This window comes from Phodopus roborovskii, unplaced genomic scaffold, assembly GCF_943737965.1.
Source record: "Phodopus roborovskii unplaced genomic scaffold, PHOROB, whole genome shotgun sequence".
In the NCBI taxonomy this organism is placed as follows: Eukaryota; Metazoa; Chordata; class Mammalia; order Rodentia; family Cricetidae; genus Phodopus; species Phodopus roborovskii.
The window spans coordinates 4,197,281-4,219,624 of NW_026126418.1; the positions used below are offsets into that span (position 1 = coordinate 4,197,281).

General features: G+C 38.8%; 1 protein-coding gene across 7 annotated transcripts in view; it reads left to right on the forward strand.

The window, feature by feature from the left end:
* The window catches only part of Hipk3 (homeodomain interacting protein kinase 3), a 74,009-nt gene extending 52,012 nt beyond the window's left edge, over nt 1–21,997 (forward strand). For 4 of the 7 annotated variants that reach the window (XM_051184047.1, XM_051184050.1, XM_051184051.1 and 1 more), the window contains exons 3-17: nt 1,367–1,490; nt 5,285–5,404; nt 6,467–6,553; nt 7,693–7,877; nt 9,216–9,375; nt 9,761–9,884; nt 13,140–13,261; nt 13,488–13,615; nt 13,702–13,863; nt 14,012–14,074; nt 14,351–14,644; nt 14,791–14,931; nt 17,045–17,280; nt 17,595–17,758; nt 18,138–21,997. In XM_051184047.1, the coding sequence (XP_051040004.1) occupies nt 1,367–1,490; nt 5,285–5,404; nt 6,467–6,553; nt 7,693–7,877; nt 9,216–9,375; nt 9,761–9,884; nt 13,140–13,261; nt 13,488–13,615; nt 13,702–13,863; nt 14,012–14,074; nt 14,351–14,644; nt 14,791–14,931; nt 17,045–17,280; nt 17,595–17,758; nt 18,138–18,614 (2,587 nt within the window). In that variant the 3' untranslated portion in view covers nt 18,615–21,997. The remainder of the gene's footprint in view (nt 1–1,366; nt 1,491–5,284; nt 5,405–6,466; nt 6,554–7,692; nt 7,878–9,215; nt 9,376–9,760; nt 9,885–13,139; nt 13,262–13,487; nt 13,616–13,701; nt 13,864–14,011; nt 14,075–14,350; nt 14,645–14,790; nt 14,932–17,044; nt 17,281–17,594; nt 17,759–18,137) is intronic. The other 3 variants (XM_051184048.1, XM_051184053.1, XM_051184054.1) reach the window with 3 other exon arrangements.
* The last annotated feature ends 347 nt before the right edge of the window (nt 21,998–22,344 follow it).

A 22,344-nucleotide genomic window follows, 5' to 3' on the forward strand; every position in this document is an offset into this window, starting at 1 on the left:
TGGAGGTGGAAAAAATATGATCTAAACATATTGTATGAAAATTTGAGTCATAACTAAATAAATAGAAATAATTTGGCTATATTTGTATTAGACTTGGTGATTAAATTTATTACATTTTATTATTATGTATTCTATAATTAAAGAAAAAGGCTGCTTCTAGGGCTGTAGGTAAAAAAAGAACAACTTGAGCCTGGAATATCTTATTTTTCCAGAAATCTCTGAAAGTAGGACACAATGGTGAATGAATACACTTTGAGGCAGTTTCAAGTGGCCAATTCTTGGAAAATTTGGTATCAAAATAGTTATAGCTGGGACTAGTATATGAATGGACTTTGGGAGCCCATTCCACATAGAGGAATACTCCCTCAGCCTAGACACAAGGGGGAGGGCCTGGGCCCTGCTCCAAATGATATGACAGACTTTGAAGACTCCCCATGGAAGGCCTCACCTTCCCTGGGGAGCAGAAAGGGGATGGGATGGGGGTTGGTCGAGGGAACAGGGGAGGAAGTAGCAGCATAATTGATCTGAGAATGATAAATTTTCCCCAAATAACTCAAGTGTTTTAAGTAGTAGTAAGATTCATTTTAATTTGTTTCTTTGTGTAATAGCCCTGCCTGAGCTGGAACTCGCAGAGATCCCCTGCCTCTGCCTTTTGAGTGCTGAGACTAAAGGCATGAGCCACAAAGCCCATCTTAATTGTTTTATCTTATACTATGCTCTTAAAAAAAAAACCTAATATTTTTGTGTGTATTGGTGTTTTGCCTACATGTGAGTCTGCACCACATGTGTGTCTGGTGCCTGTGGAGGCCAGGAGAGGGCACAGTTACAGCCAGTTGTAAGCTGTCATGTGGGTGTTGGGAATTGAACTGTGGAAGAGCAGACAGTGTTTGTAGCCGTCTATCAAGCCCCATACATATACTTTTACCTTTCAAAACCGAATACACCGAAATAGTCTCCCGTGGATGGCTAAAGCCCCCATTAGCTTTGGGAAATGTTTGTTTTCATTTGGTTTTAACTTTCACTGCCTGGTTTTCAGTTAGTTCTGTTGATATCACAAATGCTTAATGGTTTTTGCCAGTTTTCTTTGGAGTATTATTTCTATTTCAAGCTGTAGCTTGAAAATCAAGGTCTGTATTTTTTCAGTGTTATCAGATCTTGTTAAGTGAAAGGGCTATGGGAATAGACTCCATTGAATGCTGCTGTGCTCAGTCCCTTCACCCTAGCTCTGGGCTTTGGAGAGTTCTTAGAGCAACGTTACTATAAACAAGAGTTCTCTGCCATTTTAGAACTTTTCTTAGAATGTCCAATAAAATCAGAGAATTTAAAATGAAAAGGAATCTAATTTGCTTTTGTTTTTAAATTTCAGAGCTCCAGAGATTATATTGGGGTTGCCATTTTGTGAAGCCATAGACATGTGGTCATTGGGATGTGTGATTGCAGAGCTGTTCCTTGGATGGCCACTCTACCCAGGAGCCTTGGAGTATGACCAGGTAACTGAACTGTCATAGTGATTGGAATTGGTAGACAATAAGAGTACTTCACCATTTTAGAGACTTGCATGATTCTACATGCATGGAATGTGAGCAGCTCCACAAAGCCTCTAAACTTAGTGTCTTATGGAATCCAAACCACTTACGTTAGGTCTTGGTTTAAAAGCTCTTTTCTCCTGCTCCAGTAATGCATTACTTACTCTTCTGTTGCCGTAATAAAACATGAAGAAGGCAATTTGCAGAAGGAGGCAGCAGGTGGCTGGGGCTGCAGCTGAGAGAGCTCACATCTCAGACCACAGACAAGGAAGCAGAGAGAGCTAGCGTAAAATAGCAAGAGTCTTTTGAAACTCAGAGCCCGCCCCTATTGACATTCTTCCTCCAGCAAGGCCACCCACCTCCCAATCCTCCCCCCCAAACAGCCACCAACTGGGCACTAGTGTTCAAACGTTCTACCAGTGAACCTCCTCTTTTAGTCAGGTTTTCTAAAGTGTCTGTTTTGCCGCCATTATATTCCAGATTCCTTAAAAAAAAAAAAAAGTATGTAAAAATTTCTGTACATTCTCTTCTGCCACACTTTTAAATTTTGGACTTTGATGGAGCTGTAGACTATTGCTATGCTAAAGGACTGGGCAATTTAACCTAAAGTCCCCTGATTCCAAGCTGCCAAATCACTAAGGCACCAGCTAGCTTAGCTGCTAGGATCTTGTAGCTTTGTGGGTTAGCGTATAACGTGTAGTCCTGTGGAGCAGGGTGCCATCTAGTGGCCAATCCAGGTTGACGTGCTGGTGTAGTGTAGATTTGGATGCCTTGGGCAGCTCATGTTAGTACGACCCACTGTGCTCCCTCCTTTTATGAAGGACAGAAAATGGCATACCTCACCTCAAAATGAAAGGCTTGTTAGGTCACAGTGGTAATGTAAAGACAAAGGAGAAGGGGGACAAAACCAAACCAGGACCAGATATTACCTGGTTTAGAGGAATAATATCTTCAGAATGTGTTCTTCCAACGGAAATGAATAAAGTCGTTATCACAAGGTACCAATAATTGTAGTTTTAAAAAAAGTTTTTTTTAATTATACACATACAAATAAATACAAGGAAAGATATGCACCCTTACTTTGTTCTTAATCTTAGGAAATGTTTCTCCCACTTTGGGATAGGATTTCACATTATAGACAAGGATGGCCTGGAATTCATTAGGTAGCCCATGTTATCCCCAAACCTAATGAAATACTCTTGCCTCAGCCTTCTGAGTGCTGGGGCTACCCAGTGAAGCGAAGGTTTTTTCCTTATAAATGTTAGTGTTTCATTTTCATAGATGTCATCTATTCCCTTAGATTATGATCACCTAATTTAGAATGCAGAAGGTCACCAGTAGAATGTACTTCTCTCTCTTAGTCTGTTCCCCTTTTCCAGTTACCAGTTTCCTCAGTGTACTTAGGTACTCCAAATAAGATAATGGGTTCTTTCTCGTTTCTTTGAAACAGGGTCTCAGATAGCTTAGAATGACTTCAAGCTTTCTTTGTACCTAGGGATGACTTTGAATTCCTGATTCTCCAGTTTCATCTCAAAAGTGCTAAGATTATAGCTGTGTGCCATCCCACCTGCCCCCCCCCCCCGCAGGCGCAGGATTTAACTGTGTTATGCTACTGAATTATAACCTTAGCTTTGGTATTAGCTTAAAACTACATTGTTACTATTTTTTTTTTTTTAACCTTGCACTGGCAGTGGGCAATATAATATTTCTAGTTTACTTACTGAGTTCCCTTCTGGCCAAGAAACTACTATTATGACACTTTCCATTCCTCTCAACATCTCTGGCATACTTACTATTCTCTGATTTCAGATGAGGACTCTAGATTATAGAAAAGTAGTTGGTGAAGTGGTTCAGTGGCCTTGCTGCACTTGTGCATATGAGGACCAGATTCCATGAGTTGGGTGGCATAATCCCAAATTCAGAAGAATGGGACAGGAGCTGTATCTGACGGAATTCAATTGAGGAACCCTGCCTCAGTAAATGAAGTGTGTAGCCATTGTGGAAAACCTACAGCCTTATCCAACCAAGGATAAAGTTATGCATTTGCAAGTATCGATGAACATGTACTCCCCCCACACACATGTGCTCCCACACACATGCAAGCAAGCATACATACATCTATTCAGAAGTTCATGTTAAAAAATAAAAAAAGCTAAACTAACATAGGCAGTTTGCTTTCAGAAAAGTAGACCACTTCCACATGCCTAGTGGGTAGTGATACTTCCAAAGCAGCCTTGAGAAAGGATGAAAAGTAATGGGTACAACCAAACCTGCTCTGTACTGGTGTCCCCTTTTTGTAATGGCCACCTTCTGGACTCCATTCTCATCCCAATAGTATCAATCCAGTACCTGGAGAGGACTTTTCTCAGTCTGTACTAGCTCTGTTGTTCTGTTCCAAGATTTGCGTTCAGTGAAGGAACAGCCAATGCTAGTCTATCAATTTGCCCTGAGATGTTAGCATTTTATCTCTCAGAATTTTTATTGTGCTCCCCCTCTCGACCCCAAGATATCTGAGGCTACTTCAGCCTTCTGAGTACTGAGTGTGAGTTAAATGACTGGCAAAATAGTCTTTATTGTCTGTTTTAATTTTTTATTAATAAAAGTTTTAATAACAGATATGGCCTTTTGGTTAGAAAATGAAGCCAGCTGTGGTGATGGTTTATGCTCCAGGGGGCTGCAGCTGGATGGTTGCTTTGAGTTTAAGGCCAGTCTGAGCTACATAGCAAGACTCTCTCTTAACACCCACCTTCCAACTGTCCACAAAAAGAAAGCAGTGGAAGGCCTTTTAAAAAGTGACTACTAAAGAGGCAACTTTTTTATTTTTATTTTTGAGGCTAGGAGATAGAGGATCTTTTAATCTGAGAGGAAGGAATTAATAGAGAAAATAACTAGAAGGTGAAGGTAAAGATGGGTTACTTAGTAAAGCAGAGTGTCTAAGGTTAAACTGAAGGGAAGGAAGATGGAAAGGAAAAGTGTCATATACCAGATGGTGAAAAGCGTGGTGGAGAAAAGTCTAGCTGGGAGAATGGGGTTGCTGGGAAAGAGAGTTACTGTTGCTTACTGGCTTGGAAGGTATATTGAATAAGGTGATACTAGGACCAAGAACCGAAGGAACAGGATCATGTGATACCTAGGACAGGCTCCGTGGGTTTCAGTGTGTTCCTTGGGGGATGTGTCTGTAATCTGTTGCTTTCTCACATAGGCAACTGGGGCTCTCTGTCTACATTCCCCCTAGAATAATTCATCTAGGCTATCAATCCACATCCTGCTCTTTCCTTCCTAGTGAGTGATTGGGTTGGGAATAGCTCAATGGTATAGTACTTGCTCAATGGTATAGTATAGCATGTATGAGGCCATAGGTTCAAATCTCCAGTATTGTCCTCCTTACCCAGAGGTAATGTCATCTCTTAACTGTTTCTCCCTGGTGAATCTCAGTATTTCCAGGCTTTGAACATGTTGGCTTCCTCTCTTGATTTATATTTTATATTACATTAATAATTTACATATAACTTTAATGTAGATCAAGCTTTTCTCAGGAACTCTTGACTACAATTCTTTTAGGTATCCATCCCTGTCTTTACCCTACAGTGTACATTTACTGTGTACTTAAAACACTGCAGATTCCTCAATAAATGTGAATTTATTGAGTACATAGGTAGTATCTTTTTCTTCTTAACCTGAGATCTAGGGTAGTAGCTGATAAAATGTTCAATTAATGCCTGCCATATGAAAGAATAATTTTTAAAATTATTTTTCAGATTCGATACATTTCTCAGACTCAAGGTTTACCAGGAGAACAATTGTTAAATGTGGGTACAAAATCCACAAGATTTTTTTGCAGAGAAACAGATATGTCCCATTCTGGTTGGAGATTAAAGGTAATTTACATACATACATATACATATATATATATATATATATGCATATATATTCATTTATAAGTACTGTAGAACAGGGTCTGAATCTGTTTATTACCTGTACCCGCTTTGGTCTCTTTCATAGGGTTAAGATAGGTGTCTTAGTTTGGCTATATTGTAATGAATACCATGACCAACAGCATCTTGGAGAGGAGAGGCTTTATTTGGCTTTTACAACCTGGTCACAGTCCATAACTGAGGGAAGTCAGGGCAGGCACCCAAGCAGGAACCCTGGGGGAGTGCCGCCCATACCACCTTTAAGTTTAAAATTGTTTTAGGGTTTTGGAGGAGTGCTGCTCACTGGCATACTCCTATTTCAGCTCCCCCCTCCCCCCGACACCCCCTTCAAATAAAAAAAAAATTGTTTTAGGTTTTTTTAAATGTGTGTTTTTGCCTGCATATATGTATGTGTGTGTCTGGTGTGCCTGGTGCCTCTGGAGGCCAGAAGAGGGTGTTAAACTCTGGAACTGGAGTAATAGATGCTTGCTAGCTACCATGTGGGTTCTGGGAAACAGAACCTCTGTCAGAGCAGTAAGTGTTGTTGACCACTGAGCTGTCTCTCCAGCCCCTCCGTGTGCTTTCTTACATCACCTAGGACCACATGCATACATGTGGCATTACACCCGTGAGCTGGGCCCTCCTCCATCAGTCATTAATCAAGGAAATGCCCCACAGATTTTCCCATAGGTCATTCTGATGGAGATATTTTCTCAGCTGAAGTTCTCTCTTCCAAGATGATTCTGGCTGTGTCAAGTTGACAAACTAGCCAGCACAACAGGGTTTCACTGTGTTGGCCAGGGTGGTCTCCAGCTTGATCTTCCTGTGTCAGTCTCCTGAGTACTGGACTTACTGGAATGCACACTATTCCTGGCTTCATATTTAGTCATTTATTTGTATTGTAAAATCCATTTTTTGCTTGCTACTCTTTCTGAAACTACTATACTCAGCATTAGGTTAAATGTGTCAGGATTAAAGGAATAGAAATTGTGAGTAATATGTTATTTTCTCTTCGGTGTAAACAAGACACTGGAAGAGCATGAGGCAGAGACAGGAATGAAGTCTAAAGAAGCCAGGAAGTACATATTCAGCAGTCTGGACGAGATAGTGCACGTGAGTACTGCAGCCACTCCGTTAGTTAATCTTGTGTGCTGAAGATGATCCTGGGGGTCAAGAATTCAAGACGTCACTCATTTCCTACCTTTTCTGACCCCAAGATATGGTTTCTCTGTAGCCCTGTCTGTCCTGGGACTCACACTGTAGACCAAGCTGGCCTTGAACTCATAGATCACCTGCCTCTGCCTCCTGAGTTCTGGGATTAAAGGCATATATCACCACCACCTAGTTGTTACTCGTTTTCTAAATGCTTACTTTGAAGTGTTTCTAACAGAATTCAACGTTTTCAAACTTTCAAACTTTCAAACAAATTGTATTTGTCTTTATCAAATTTTAAATTTACCTATGCTGTCATTTTCTAAAGGTTTTTGTTTTTGTTATGTCTTCAAGAGGAAAATGAACAGGAATTGGTCTGTGTTTAGTAAACACCATTTGGGCTGGTGAGATGGCTCATTGGGAAAAAGCATTGGCCATGTTAGCCTGGTGAACTGAGTTCTGTCCCTGAATACATTTAAAGGTGGAAGGGAAGAATCTACTCTGTAAAGATGCCTACATGTTCACACATACACAGGCACATACACACACAAGCACACAACACTCACACTCACACACACACACACACACACACTCGTGTGTGCACATCCTCAACCCCCACACACTCAAAACAGACATACACAGAGACCAGTGCATACATACACAGAGATATACACACTCAGCATAGATACATTTATACAGACACATTCACTCATTCACTTACACAATAATAATAAAGTGGTTTTGGGCTTTTTTTTTGTTGTTGTTGTTTTTCTTTCAAGATAGGATTTCTTTGAGTAACAGACCTGGCTATCCTGGAATTAACTCTGTAGACCAGGATGGCCTCGAACTCACAGAGATCTGCCTGCCTCTGCCTTCCAAGTGCTGGGATCATAGGCATGTGCCACTACTGCCCAGCAAGTTTTTTTTTTTTTTTCTTTAATTTCCAACTTTGAATCCTGTTTGTTACCTCAGAAGACTTTGTAGATTTGTGAATTTCAGTTTTTGTTTCAAATAACTAGTTCACTGGTATTTTTTTTTTTTTATGATGTGAATTTAACAAACCCTTCTTTCTTTGATGGCTTGAAACTTTGATGTCGTAGGTGAACACAGTGATGGATTTGGAGGGAAGTGATCTGTTGGCTGAGAAAGCTGATAGAAGAGAATTTGTGAGTCTGTTGAAGAAGATGTTGCTGATTGATGCAGACTTAAGAATTACTCCAGCTGAGACGCTGAACCACCCGTTCGTTAATATGAAGCATCTTCTAGATTTCCCTCACAGCAACCAGTAAGTCACCTTATAATCTTTCATGATGTCTTTATTATTATTATTATTATTATTATTATTATTATTATTATTATTATTAAATAATGATAGGTATATAGAAAATCATGTCTTCACTAAAAGTAAATAAACTAAGTCTAAAGATGGAGCTAACCTGGCTGAGGTTGCATAGACTAGTATGTGGCAGAGTAGAGTCAGAAAACAAATTGCAAGGCCAGTGCCACTCCTGACCCCAAGCGCCACACTGAAAATGGGAGCGGTGAGGGCATGGAAAAGAATGTTGGAGGTGACTCAGAAGTCCGGTTCCCATTTTCACCGACTCTCCCTGCGTTCTTTCTTTTTGAGACTTCTAACCCTGCTGTCTGTTTTTCTTATCCATCTTTTGACTTCTTTCTCCTTCTCTTGCTCCTCTGAGTTCTAGAAGGAAAGTGGGTTTTATGGGTTAGTAAGGAAGAAGATAATGCTCACATTCTTGAAGGCCTTGGATAAAATCGGTAACGTTTTTGTGGCCTTTGTGGGTCGGTAAAAGTAATAGAATCATGTGACATCTGAGCAGAGGGAAAGACTGTTTTGGGGAGGAGTGAACCAGCAAGAGTGAGTAGGAGGGAGGGGCCTGGGAGAGAGCAGAAGGGAAAGGGGGAAAAAAATGAAGTACAGTAATTCCCATGTGTGAAAGTGCCACAGCGAAGCCCATCACATAAAACATCGTCACTCCCCCACAGTTCAGAGCAACTTCACTACTGTTTTACAGACAGGAATGACAGTGTTCATTATTGTGAAATGCCCTTGTATTAGTCTTTTTAATGAAACACAGGTATACTTCCCTTAAACACTGAAGTTATTCTATGGATTTCCATAAATAACCACTTTGAACATGACATCATAATGATATTTTTGCTGCCATTCATTTACTGATTTGTCTATTAAAATTTAGAACAAATTATGTAGAGATCATTAAAATTATTGTGTGCTAATCAAAAAATATGTAATATTGCCTTGCTCTCAAAAATATTTTATGTAGAGATCATTAAATTATTGTGTGCTAATCAAAAAATATGTAATATTGCCTTGCTCTCAAAAATATTTTATGTAGAGATCATTAAATTATTGTGTGCTAATCAAAAAGTGTGTAATACTGCCTTGCTCTCTTAAAAATATTATCAGCATAATATATATTTGCTTTGATATTTTTCTTGTAGAAACTGTTGTTAGTAAGAATAAAAGAAATAAAGTACAAATCATAGAATTTATTCTTTTCTAAATAATTTTTATTTTGTTATTATGCGGAAGTCTTAAACATTTTAAATAATGTTTCAATATTTTCCACTTTTTCTTGTGCAGTGTAAAGTCCTGTTTTCACATTATGGATATTTGCAAGTCCCACCCAAGTTCATGTGAAACAAATAATCACAGTAAAATGTCACTCTTACGGCCAGTTGCGTCAAATAGCACTGCTGCTCTAACGGCAAACCTGACTAAAATCGGGACCTTAAGAAGCCAGGTAAGAATCGACAGTTGTCAGTGCTTTATGAAAGCCTTCTGGCTGCTCACTTTGCTTTGAGATGTAGAAGCATCGTGTGAGCAGCAGATGCAGTAAGGGTGAGCCTTGAGTATGTCTGTTCCGTTCTATCTAAACCAAGTAGGATGGATCTTGTTGAGTTCATTCTCTCAAATCTTCCTTCTCTGCTGTTAGGACCAAAACTCTGTCATTATAGAGATCAGTAAACACAATTTAAGTCAATCAGTCTGCTTTCTGTTTCATTTTCTGGGTTCATTTTTATTGGGGAATTATGATTTTAATTTTAAAAAGTGTGGGTAGGTTTGTTGTGTATTTGTAGCAATTAGAAGACTGCCCTTCATAATGTGGAGTACGTTGATTGTTTCAGGCATTAACCACATCTGCTCACTCAGTTGTGCACCATGGGATACCTCTGCAGGCAGGAACTGCACAGTTTGGTTGTGGTGATGCTTTTCATCAGACCCTGATTATCTGTCCCCCAGCTATTCAAGGTACGTTTTCATTTAGAATATAATTTAGGTAGTTTTTCTTTTCCTTCTGTCCTCCCTCCCTCTCTCCCTCCCTCCCTCCCTTCCTCTCTCCCTCCCTCCCTCCCTTCCTCTCTCCCTCCCTTCCTCCATTCCTTCCTTCTTGTTTGAAATTCTTATAGTTAAAAACAAGCATATGTTCCTGGTAGTGGTAGCACATGCCTTTAGTCCCAGCCTGGGTTTAAGGCCAGCCTGTTCTACAGAGCAAGTTCCAGGACAGCTAGAGGGCTACATAGAGAGACCCTGTCTTGAAAACAAACAAACAAACAAACAAACAACAACAACAAAAAAAAAAACCAAGCAAATGCACAGTATTTCTAAGAATGCTGTCAACTTACGATGTAAGCATTTCTATTATCAGAGAGAAAGTTGTTACTTTTTTAATATGTGATACAAGTACCTCATATAGTGATATGCCATGTGACAACACTTAGATGAACAGCCACTCAACAATGATATCTGAAGACTGTATTACCAATTATTCTTATTGTTCCCTTACGATTGCATTCCTGGAGCTGTGGATATAGCTTTATGATAGAGAGCTTGCCTAGCATTTATGCACCATGGTCCTGAGTTCAATCCAAGGGGTGCAAGGGTTGGGGTTGATATATTGATTAGGTTGTGCGAGTACACTCTTGTGTTCACAATGGCCATATCACCTAGTGACATTATTTCTCAGACTGTATCTGTCTTTAAGTAGCCATGACTATATATAAGTTTTCTGAGAGGAGAGCTACATGAGAGAATAACTAGCTGAAACTGTTTCCCATCTGCTATTACTAGTTCTTTCAGCATGAATGTACTTGGTGTTTTGTTGAACTATATTTGGGAATGTGAAAATAAACTTTTTAAATAGTTACTTTATAAATCAAAGATCAGAGCTATCCGGTCTATTTTCCTTTGTAAATGCTAGAAAGGGTTAAACCTCAAGTGGCATTCTAGCAAAATCAGAAGCGTATTTCCAGGTGACTTGATACAACATCGATTACTTTCACTAAAGCACTGAGGCAAAGATGGACATAACCATTTGGATTCAATGAGTGCTAACATTTTACCATATACTCTCTGTGTATGTATTAGAGAAAGTGAGCTGTACACTTTATGCCCTTGCTTAGGTATTCTTATAGTATAGTCTATGTTGGCAAGCAGAGTTTTTGGTTCTGACAGTCCCTTTGTCCTGTGTCTAAGACATGTGAGGGTCACCCACTGCACTGCAGTGTATTTTGTGCACAAACGGAATAGCAGTATTTTTCTGAGCCTATCTTCTACATATTGCATGATATAAGGTATTTAAGTGTGATAAGACATCTTTTTATCTTTTTATTTAATTTAAAATTGTTAAGGAATAACTTTGTATATTTGTTAGCAAATATATATTAATGGCTTAAATGTAGTGTTTGCCCTAGACATGTTCTCAGCATCTCTAGAAACTTTCAGTATTGGTCCTTTTGTTTGTCTCTTTGACACTGTCTGATTCTGTAGCTCAGGGAAGCCTTAAACTTGCAATCATACTGTTTCACCATACAAGTGCTGGGTTTCAATGTGGGCCACCATACCCAGCTCTTATCAGCCTATGTATTAAAACAATTCTAATCAGTTAGTTTTGCTAACTTCAGTATAAATATTAGTATCTTAACCAACTATTGAATTTGACCAAAAAGAGAGACGATACACAGAACACCTCACATTGTGCTTGTGGGGCACTGTGGACACAGAAAACAGAGCACATTGACAGTAAACTAAATGTCTGTGAGGAAAATAAACAGGAAGCAATAATGTTTTCATTAGGACTAGCACTTAACAATTGAATTATGCAATAAAAAATTAAGATGTTTTTTCAGTAGAGAAAAACTAAAACTCAGGCTGGAGAGATGGCTCAGCTGTTAAAGGCTAGGCTCACAACCAAAAATATAAGAAAGATTAAAACTGCAGTATTTTATTCCTTATGACAAAAGGGAAACACTAACATCACTTTTATTTAAAAAAAAAAAAAAAAAAAGTTATACAGCCCTGTGCTTTTGAGCTGAATTTTAGCTGTTGAGGTTACATTGCATAGTGATAGGGTCCCATCCTAGCTGTGTGAATTTACTCTATGACTACTCATTTAGCAGACAGATTTGCCCAGTGATGCACTTCTAGGAAGGAATCACATCATTAAGTGATATACTAGTCTGTAATGAAATTGATTGCTATAAAAGTTTGGAATTATGATATAGAGGATGATTGATTTTTTTTTTTTTTTTCCTTTCCTGATCTTGGGACATGTTCCAGAATTTTGTTTCTCAAAGCTCCCAAGTTGGGTGTGACACTGCTTAATACTTAAGTTCAGTATTGTAAGAGTTGTTATTTACATTGGATGATGGTGACCCATGCACACCTTTAATCCTAGCACTCAGGAGGCAGAGACAGGAAAATATGTAAATTTGACATCAGCCTAGTCTGTGAGTTCCAGACAGCCAGGACTGTACAGAGAAACCCTGTCTTGAAAATAAAACAAACAATAACAACAGCAGAGTGGCTTGTGATACAGTGAAAAGAAATATTAACAATAACAACCAATTGGCTACAGTTTTTGTAGTGCTAGCAGCTCTCTACTAGGAACACCAGCCCATTATATCATATTGGGTAAAGCGCTGTTGGATTATCAGATTAGGCAGTATAGTGGTTTTTGCTACTCTGTTGGAGGCTGAGATGTGGTAGCAAGTATATAAATCTGTGCAATTCTGAAACCCCTCAGTATCTGTCCATTAATTGTGAAATATACAGTCTGTCTTGGTGACAAGTGTGTGAGGTCCTGACAGTTTTGAAGAAATGGCTTAGGCAAAGGGAAGAGTTTGTGTAAAAGAAGCACATTTCTTTACCAGGTTATTAAGAAAATCTTGAGCCCCATACTATCCTTCCAAGCCCTTTTCATAGGAGACAAATGGAGAGGGAAATAATACAACAATCACAAAGTTGAGATGAAAATGAGAAGTTGCAGTAAGAATAAGTGATTCTGTTTTAAAGCACATTTAAAAATGGAGTAATTTCGCATCAGTGTTGGAGACAGTATCACAAAACAGATAGGAGATACTGGTCTTTACTAATGGATTACTTTGTTATTTTTATGTAGAAACAAGTATAATCTGAGTCAGAATTTAAACCTTTCATATATTTAAAGTAATTTTATAAGTTATGCAAGACAACTTTCCCCCCATTGACGACTGTTCTATTCCCCAGGTATTCCCGCAGCACACGGTAAACCCACCAGTTACTCCATAAGGGTAGACAATACTGTTCCGCTTGTAACGCAGGCCCCAGCTGTACAGCCACTGCAGATCCGACCTGGAGTTCTTTCACAGGTTGGTTACAGTTTAGTCTTCCTGCACATATGTGTTCCCCCCCCTTTTTTTTTTTAACATAAATACTAGTCATATGTAGCATGTAATGAGAGTGATGTGGTGGGAAATAAGTCTTTTTGCAGGCCATGGTCTTTAGCTCTTATAATTTCTAGTTGTTAGCTTAACTGTTGTGAATTTGGAACATGTTATTTGTAACTTTGTTTTATTGGGTTGTGTTTTGATGCAGCAGACATGGTCTGGTAGAACACAGCAGATGCTGATACCTGCCTGGCAGCAGGTAACACCCATGGCTCCTGCTGCTGCAACACTAACTTCGGAAGGCATGGCTGGTTCACAGAGGCTTGGAGACTGGGGGTAAGTCCAGAGCAGAACTTCTCTGTGAATTACATGCAAAACAGAGCACAGTAAAAAGGATTCAATTTTCTGAACTTGTTCCATAGGAAAATGATTCCACACAGCAGTCATTACAACTCGGTGATGCCACAGCCTCTTCTAACCAATCAGATAACATTATCGGCCCCTCAGCCTATCAGTGTGGGCATCGCACATGTTGTCTGGCCTCAGCCTGCCACTACCAAGAAAAATAAGCTGTGCCAGAACAGGTTGGTATTTTCTTTTCTCTGCATTTTGAAATTAGGCTTTAAAATAAAGTTTGCATGTACACTAAAGGGTCACACTGTTGTATTCAAAAATGACCTCTTTTGTAGCTTTTATACAAACACTAAGCCAGCTCCCTTCTTAATTTCTCAGAGGTATTTTGGTAAAACTAATGGAATGGGAGCCAGGAAGAGAGGAAATAAATGCTTTCAGTTGGTAAGATTGTCTTCACTGCCCTTTGATTATCATTATCTACCTGTACTATAGCAACCGTTAGACATTCGGATGTCACATGTACAAAAAGTATGTAAATATAAACTACAACAATATTTTAGAGATAATATCTTATAATTCTTGAAACTCTTGGTGTATCACTGTGTTACATCCATGAACACATAAAAGTTTGCACTGTTTGGTTTTACAAAATATCTTCAAGAAATATAATTTCTCTATCTTGATTATAAAAATTACAAATTATTTCTTTGGTTGCAGGGGTAATTCATTGCAGAATACCAATATCCCACATTCAGCATTTATTTCTCCAAAGATAATCAATGGAAAAGATATTGAGGAAGTAAGTTGTGTAGAGACACAGGACAATCGTCACACTTCAGAAGGAGAGGCACGGAACTGCCAGGAAGCATCTGTCCGACAGGACTCTTCAGTCTCAGACAAACAGCGGCAAACCATCATCATCGCAGACTCCCCGAGTCCTGCTGTGAGTGTGATCACCATTAGCAGTGACACCGATGACGAAGAGACCTCACCCAGACACTCACTCAGAGAGTGAGTACCAGAGGCCAGCTTTGGGGGCACACTTTTTGTCAGTGTCCCTTGGCTGAACTATGTATTGCCTTTCAGAACTGTAAAGTTTGGCTGGTTTGAGAATAACTTCTCACTCTTGACCCATGTCTCTCCCACTTCCTCACTAGGTGTAAAGGTAGTCTAGATTGTGAAGCTTGCCAAAGCACTTTGAATATTGATCGGATGTGTTCACTCAGCAGTCCTGATAGCACTCTAAGCACCAGCAGCTCGGGGCGGTCCAGCCCATCCCCTTGCAAGAGACCCAACAGGTAAAGAAATTTTAATAGGAGCTTATCATAAATTTTGCGTCGTCTGTGGAAAGCCTCGTTTCTTCTGTCTTGTGTAAGTGGGTGTCTGCCGTTTACTACAGTGATTGCTCTTTTGCACACAGGTTTTGAACTACATCAGTTTTGTAAGCTTGTGGTTTTAGTAATCATTTTTTTCCCCCATTAAAATAGCTCTAATTTGTGGTGGAGCATGCATTTAATTCTAGAATTTGGGAGGCAGAGGCAGGGGATCTCTGAGAGATCAAAGCCTTCCAGGGTTACATAGTGAGACCCCATCTCTAACAACAAACAAACAAACAAAACCTTTAATTTAAAATTAAAGTACCAATACATTTTTGCATGCTGAAGTACTGAGTGGCCCACTTATAGAGTAGTCACTTTGAGTTTTATCTCCACTATTGGTGGCTGATTTGTCTGCCTCCTTTGGTATTACCTTGTAGGGGCATGCAGTGCCTGAAAGAGTGTCTCCCAACCAGCACAATGTGCTAATGTAAATGTATTGAGAGACAAGCCACAGCAATTTGGGGATAGGAAGAGGTTTTGAAGAAAGGATTTCTCTGTGTGACAGCCCTGGCTGTCCTGGAACTCACTCCGTACACGAGGCTGGCTTTGAACTTCTAGAGATCCTCCTGCCTCTGCCTCCCAAGTGCTCGGATTAAAGGTGTGAGCCACCACATCTGGCAGCCACAACAATTTTTATGAAGTATATTTGATTTTGTATTATAAAAATTGGTGACAGTATTTGAAAAGGATTTTAAAGTTAGTTTTTGGTTGTTGTTTGTTTGTTTTTTGTTTTTCAAGACAGGGCTTCTCTGTGAAGCCCTGGCTGTGGTAGAACTCTGTAGTTAGGTTGGCCTCTAACTCAGAGGGATTCACCTGCCTCTGCTTCCTGAGTGCTGGACCTAAAGGAGTGTGCTAGCACACTGGGCTTTAAAGTTACTTGATACATTTTCCTTTCCTTTAGTCAGGAGCTGTGGTTGGTGTACTCACTAGCTGAGACTCAGAAGACAAACAAGCTGTAATGTGTCTTCTTATAAATTCTTTATTATATTGCTTAGAAGCTGATACATGCATAAATGTACACATAACAGCCAAAAGAGAAATGCACACATAAAATGGTTATAAACATGGACATGTGCATGTAAGTTCAAGAGTAAAAAGATAGTGTGCGTATAGAGATGCCTCAAATTGTTAAGATTGAAACGCGTGACTAAAATAGACAATGGTGTAGAAATCCCAGGGAGTGGGGTCTCTTGAGGGCTGAGGTGGTGGGAAGAGTGGGATTCAGGACTCTGGGTTGACTGCAGCTTGGTCAGTAAGCCCTTTCAGGAGGACACCTAACCTTATGGTTGATTGTGTAATACATGAGTCTGTGTCTGTTTTTTATGTTTGTGTGTATATATTGGTGTATGCGTACACATTTGTGCATGTGCTTCTGGAGACCCAAGGCCAATGCTGGGTGTCTTCAGATCTTTTACTGAACCTGGAGCTCACCTGTTTGCTAGACTAGCTGGGTAGCAAGCTCAGGGCTCTTCTGTTTCTGCCTCCCCGGTGCTGGGTTTACAGATATGCCCTGCTGTGCTCAAGTTTTTAGGTAGGTTCTGGGATCCAAATTCAAGTTGTCATGCTTTCACAGTGAGCATTTTACCAATTGAGATATCTTCATAGCATCTAGAACAGTACATTTTATTTTGAAGGATTATAAAGACAAATTTTATGAACTGTTATGATGGAGTTGATGTGAAGGAAAGAAGAAATAGTTAAGTGCCAAAAGGGTATTTCTTAAGTGGAAGAATTTGGTTTATCTGTCTGAATAGTCAGGAAATAACATCCAAAAAATAAAAAAAAAAATAACATTAGCCAAGGGGAATATATATATATATATATATATATATATATGTGTGTGTGTGTGTGTGTGTGTGTGTGTGTGTGTGTGTGTGTGTGTATGTATGTATGTATGTGTGTGTGTGTGTATGTATGTATGTATGTGTGTGTGTGTGTGTATATATATATATATATATATATATATATATATATAATAACTATCTTATTAGTGTCCTGGAGACTATTAAAATATGAAAATGTTTTCTTGTAGTATGTCAGATGATGAACAGGAAAGTGGGTGTGAGACTGTGGATGGCTCTCCAACATCAGACTCCTCGGGGCATGACAGTCCATTTGCAGAGAGCAGTTTTGTGGAGGATACTCACCAAAACACAGAGCTGGAGACTTGTGCTGGCACAGAAGCCAAGCCAGCTGTTGGCACTGCTGTGGAGCCACCAGTGGGAATAGGAAGTAGATTGAATGTCGATGAGCACATGGCAAACACAGGTAAACTTCGTTCGTTCTCTGATTGCCCTGTAATGATGTGAATTTAAGAACATGGAGACCAGGATTGTCAAAGTCATGTTTGAATTGCCATCTTGATCCTGTCATATCTATTCCACATAAAAACAAAACAAAACAAAACTAGAAACAACTCTTCAAATGTCATCCAATGCTTAGAAGCCATGGCTTTAAATTTTAAATTAAGGTTCTTTAGTCACTGTTGTATAAAATCTGTAAGCACATGTCTAATTTTCATTAGAGAAGCAGAAATCACAACTCTGTCATTTTTGTATGTGTGTGGTGGTTATTGTTGCCAGATTCTACCTGCCAGCCATTAATAAAAGGACAGCCTGCCCCTGGAAAGCTGAACCATCCTTCTGCCTCGGGTGCTCGTCAGCAAAAACCCACATCGGCATCCCAGCAGCAGCAGCAGCAGCAGCAGCAGCAGCAGCAGCAGCAGCAGCATTTGAGCTTCAGCCAGGTGTGTTCATGTGTGCTTTTGTGAACTTGTGGGATTTACGCTTAGTGATTTTTGTTATTGTTTTACTTTATTATTTTAGTTTTGATTTTGTGTATGTGTGGTATGTGTGTATATTGAGCAGAGATAAGGGGGATGTCGTGGGATTGTTTTGGAATGGTATACATGAATGTTAGCTTTATAAAATGTAGGGATTAGTAACAGTAATGCTAGCTATAACTGGTAACAGCTTGTAAGAAGGAGAAAAATGTTAATGTGTTTCCTTTTCCTTAGTCAGCTAGACTCTGAAAGGTCCAGTGTGAGTTGCTAGTCACAGTCCCTCTGGTCTTTACTTTGATCTTACAGAATGTGCTGGTTCAGTCATGTTTTTCTTTGTGATTAGGTTCAGCATTTTGGAACTGGGCATCAAGAGTGGAATGGAAACTTCGGGCATCGAAGACAACAAGCATATATTCCTACTAGTGTTACCAGTAACCCATTCACTCTTTCTCATGGAAGTCCTAACCACACAGCAGTACATGCCCATCTGGCTGGAAATACGCACCTCGGAGGACAGCCTACTCTACTTCCATACCCGTCATCAGCTACCCTCAGTACGGCTGCACCAGTGGCCCACCTCTTAGCCTCTCCGTGTACCTCAAGACCTATGTTACAGCATCCAGCTTACAACATCTCCCATCCCAGTGGCATGGTTCACCAAGTCCCAGTGGGCATAAATCCCCGTCTGTTAGCATCCCCAACCATTCATCAGACTCAATACAAACCAATCTTCCCTCCACATTCTTATATTGCAGCATCACCTGCATATACTGGATTTCCATTGAGTCCAACAAAACTCAGCCAGTATCCATATATGTGAAAACTCAAAAACAGTATATTGAGGAAGCTCAATGATACAAACGTTTGATTAAAAATAAAAACATGGTATTTAATAAATATTAGCCATGGCACAAGAAAATTATTTTTGAATCATGTAGACTTGGGTGCAATTTAAACAACTTTGAGCTTTAAAAAAAAAACTCTCACTTTTAATGTGTTTTGCACATTTGGTATAACTTGTCTTTGGTCATGTATCTTCTTATGTAGTAACTCTAGACAGGTGACTTATGGGAGCAGAAGTCCAGTTTTGCTCCTGCTATTTTTTATAAAATTGCCTTCTAACTAGTGCAAGACACGTCCACATTTGGGAAGCCATTCTGTGTCTAGACTTTAGAGCAACAGATGCACATGTGTCAGAATTACAGCATATGAGTGAATTGTACTGTCTGTGTCTTAGTGTGTACGTGTTGGGGCACTTAACCTAAGCAATTGAGCTATTGTTCTTTACATTTGCATGTGTCTTTTGCATGGGCAAAATGTTGCCTAGACTTGGCTCTTAATGTTGTTCTAATAATCTCAGCTGCATTGTAAACCGTTTCTACACATAGTGCCTTAAATATTTGAGGTTGTTCAAGTTATTACCTATCTGTAAATGTTGAGGACTGCAGCACTTAAAATTCAGACCTACTCTTTAGTTTTCTTTCAGTAATGTTCCTTTTGGCTTTGTGTGGTATGATTTCAGATAGTAGCTGCTTTTTCCTTAGTAAGAGGGCAGCATGTTTGCTATAGCTGAATTCTGCTGTCTGATTTTTTTCAGAATGATCTAGCTTCAAGAAAAGCAAACAGTTAGTAGTGCTTAAGAAAACTTGATTCAGTAACTAATGGATAGTTGATATCTGTCACAGCACAGCATTTTATATACTATTAAGTGAAACTGCAATACAACCTAAGTTTATTTTGGGAGTGTTTGCTGTATAATTGGACTTCATAAAATGTTTAGAAGTGCAGTAGGCATGACTTGAGTAGATAATGAAAGAAAATGCAAAATGCTCATTGATTCATGATGTGGTTTCATCTTAGCTTGGGCAGACCATGCAGTATTTAATACATAGTAGCAGAATATTTACTATTGAAGCTTGAAAAGATGTGAGTTCTTTGTGTGCAATTTTTCATTTATGCATGTGAGAAGGTTTTTGGTTTTGGTTATTTTAAGTATTTTTACATTGTAGTACTCGTTTTTGCTTGTTGGTGGTGTTTGCTTATTTAATACATTCCGTCAGGGACAGAAATTACATGCTTTTTCTCTTAGGAAGTGTGTATTGGGTTTTTCCCTCCCCCCTCCCCTTGGTGGTGATGGTGGTGATGTTTAAATGAAGTTGCTTTTACAGCACCAAAGACTTAATCATCCATTTCTTATATGAAAAGGTAGCTACTTTTTGCATAGACCTCAAGTATATTGTAGTGTAGAGGTGGAATTTAAGGAAAGGTATTAAACCAAGGCTGTGTTTTAGCTTCCAGGCAAGTAATAAATTGTATCATTTATCTTGAATGTATCATAGATAAGCTGCTATATAACGATTGCCACTTCAGATAGCTGTGAAATTAGGTGATTAACTAGTTGTTATTTAGCCTTCTAATTTCTGTATAAGTCTAATTACACGAGATAGAAGCTGGGGTTTTGATTTTTTACTTTGCTTTTCTGTTTGGAGTGTCATTGTAACTACTGTATTGTAAATGATGGAAACAATTGCCTATGTTATTTTGGGGTGTGTTATTTGCATCAGTATTTTATCTCTATTAATGTTTGTGCTCATCACTGCATATGAAAACTTGGATGTATCAATGTAACTTAATTTTTTATTTTCATACTGGCATTGTAGACACTTGAGAAAGCTGTATCTTGCAGGCTTGACTTAACTTTTTTCCTTAAAAGTCTGGAATATAACCTTACAGCATTTACTGGAATAAATAGTACAAAACATTTGAGTATAAAACTCCAAATGTTTTGGATCGACAGCATTTCTTTACTAAACAAGTTGCAAACCACAAGTACAGCTCAGTACAGCGCTGACGATAAGCTAATGATACATTTCTCTTTACTTCATTGACATAAGCAGTGTTTTATTTAATAATCATCCAAGACATAAGCGTGCCTGAAGTTGATTTTAAAAATTACAGTATTAGATCATAAAGTAAAAACCAGCAGCACATTTTTAGTCACTGAAAATGAAGGACTTGATTCCCCCACAGGTTTCAGTGTTTTTAGTAATTGATTCTATGCATTTTATACAAATAAAATATATATAACACACATTACAAAAAGGAGTAGACTGAGATTAACTTATTTACAGATGACACATCTGTGGAGTTCTTATTTAAGTAACTGCTGCTCTTCTCATTTGAGTTACTTGGTCCAGCCAGTTACAGATGTCTGCTCACTTCTTGGAAAAGATTTAGTGCTGGTGACGGTTGTTTGAGAAACACTGAGTACAAAGATTGATTGTGTCACAACAGGCACAGAAGTGGCCCGTAAGCTGTGCTTACTGCCCCAAAACGATGCATTTTCCTTATTTCAGTTTATGACTGGAGCAGCCTTGTTTAATTGACAGTAGATGGTAATAGTCAACATTTTCATGCCACAGTAATGCTTTTGAAAGGCGTGTCACAGTAAATGCACTGCTCTTAACTAATTGCAATCATGGGCTTTTTAGTATGTTTCAAATTTAAAACTTCAGAATCCCCCTGAAGTCTAATTTATCATATTGGCAGAAGAATCTGGATTTTACCCCCTTTAAAACTATTCTAATAGTTTTGTTTTAATGTTTTCTTAAATAAAACACTGCATGATTTCCAAGTTACATATTTGTGTGCTAATTTGCAAGTGAATTTTTAATCAATTATTTTGATATTTAGGGTTTTTTTTTCTTCTTCAGTGTATTAAATATGTTACTCTATTAGCAAAACCTTTTCATTTTAATATCTCTACTGCTAATTTTAAACTTGGCTTGTGTTCTGTAAAAGTTAAATCATACACTGCAAGGTGTAGGAAGATTCATTTTAATGATCCCCTTATAGATCCAATGACTTAGTTTGAACTGTTAACTGTTGAACAGTTTTACTCTTGTGGCTTTTCTCTTTGGTTTGTTTTTGCTTTTACTTCTATGCTACACTAGTTTGCCATGTAGCAATTGCACTGTGCAATATTACAATAAGGACTGGGAAAATTTTTATGGATGTAATGTCTATTACAGTTTGCGATAGTATTTCTCTCTAGTTCTCAGTGATTTAAATGTGACCAAGCCTTCTGTACTTTGTCACAAAAAGCGGGTTTTCCAGGTGACTATTTTGGTGAGTGTCAAAATAAGAATTTATGGTGTATTACTGTTGATTCACTTTGAATTAAAATATATATATTGCAGCAAACAGCTTGCTGACTTTTTTTCCACTCCAGTATTTCATAAGGGCAGAGATGGGAAAGGCTGGCGTTACCAAATTTCCAAAGTACTGACATTACATTTGATGCATAGAACCACCTTGTGTTAGGAATTTTGTTAGGTGAATAAGGACCTAGTACAACTTGTTTATGTTACTTGCCCAAAGTCCGACTGTTTGTGAGTGTGAACCTGAGGTGGAGCTGGCCTACCCCAACTGGTCATCTTCCTTTGTTTTCAAGCTGTAGTCTGGCACAGTATGCCAGATACACCTGAAACTGCAGATTAACTGTGACCTGTTTTCCTGGAAATTTTTATTTTCTCAAATATTTTTAAGGG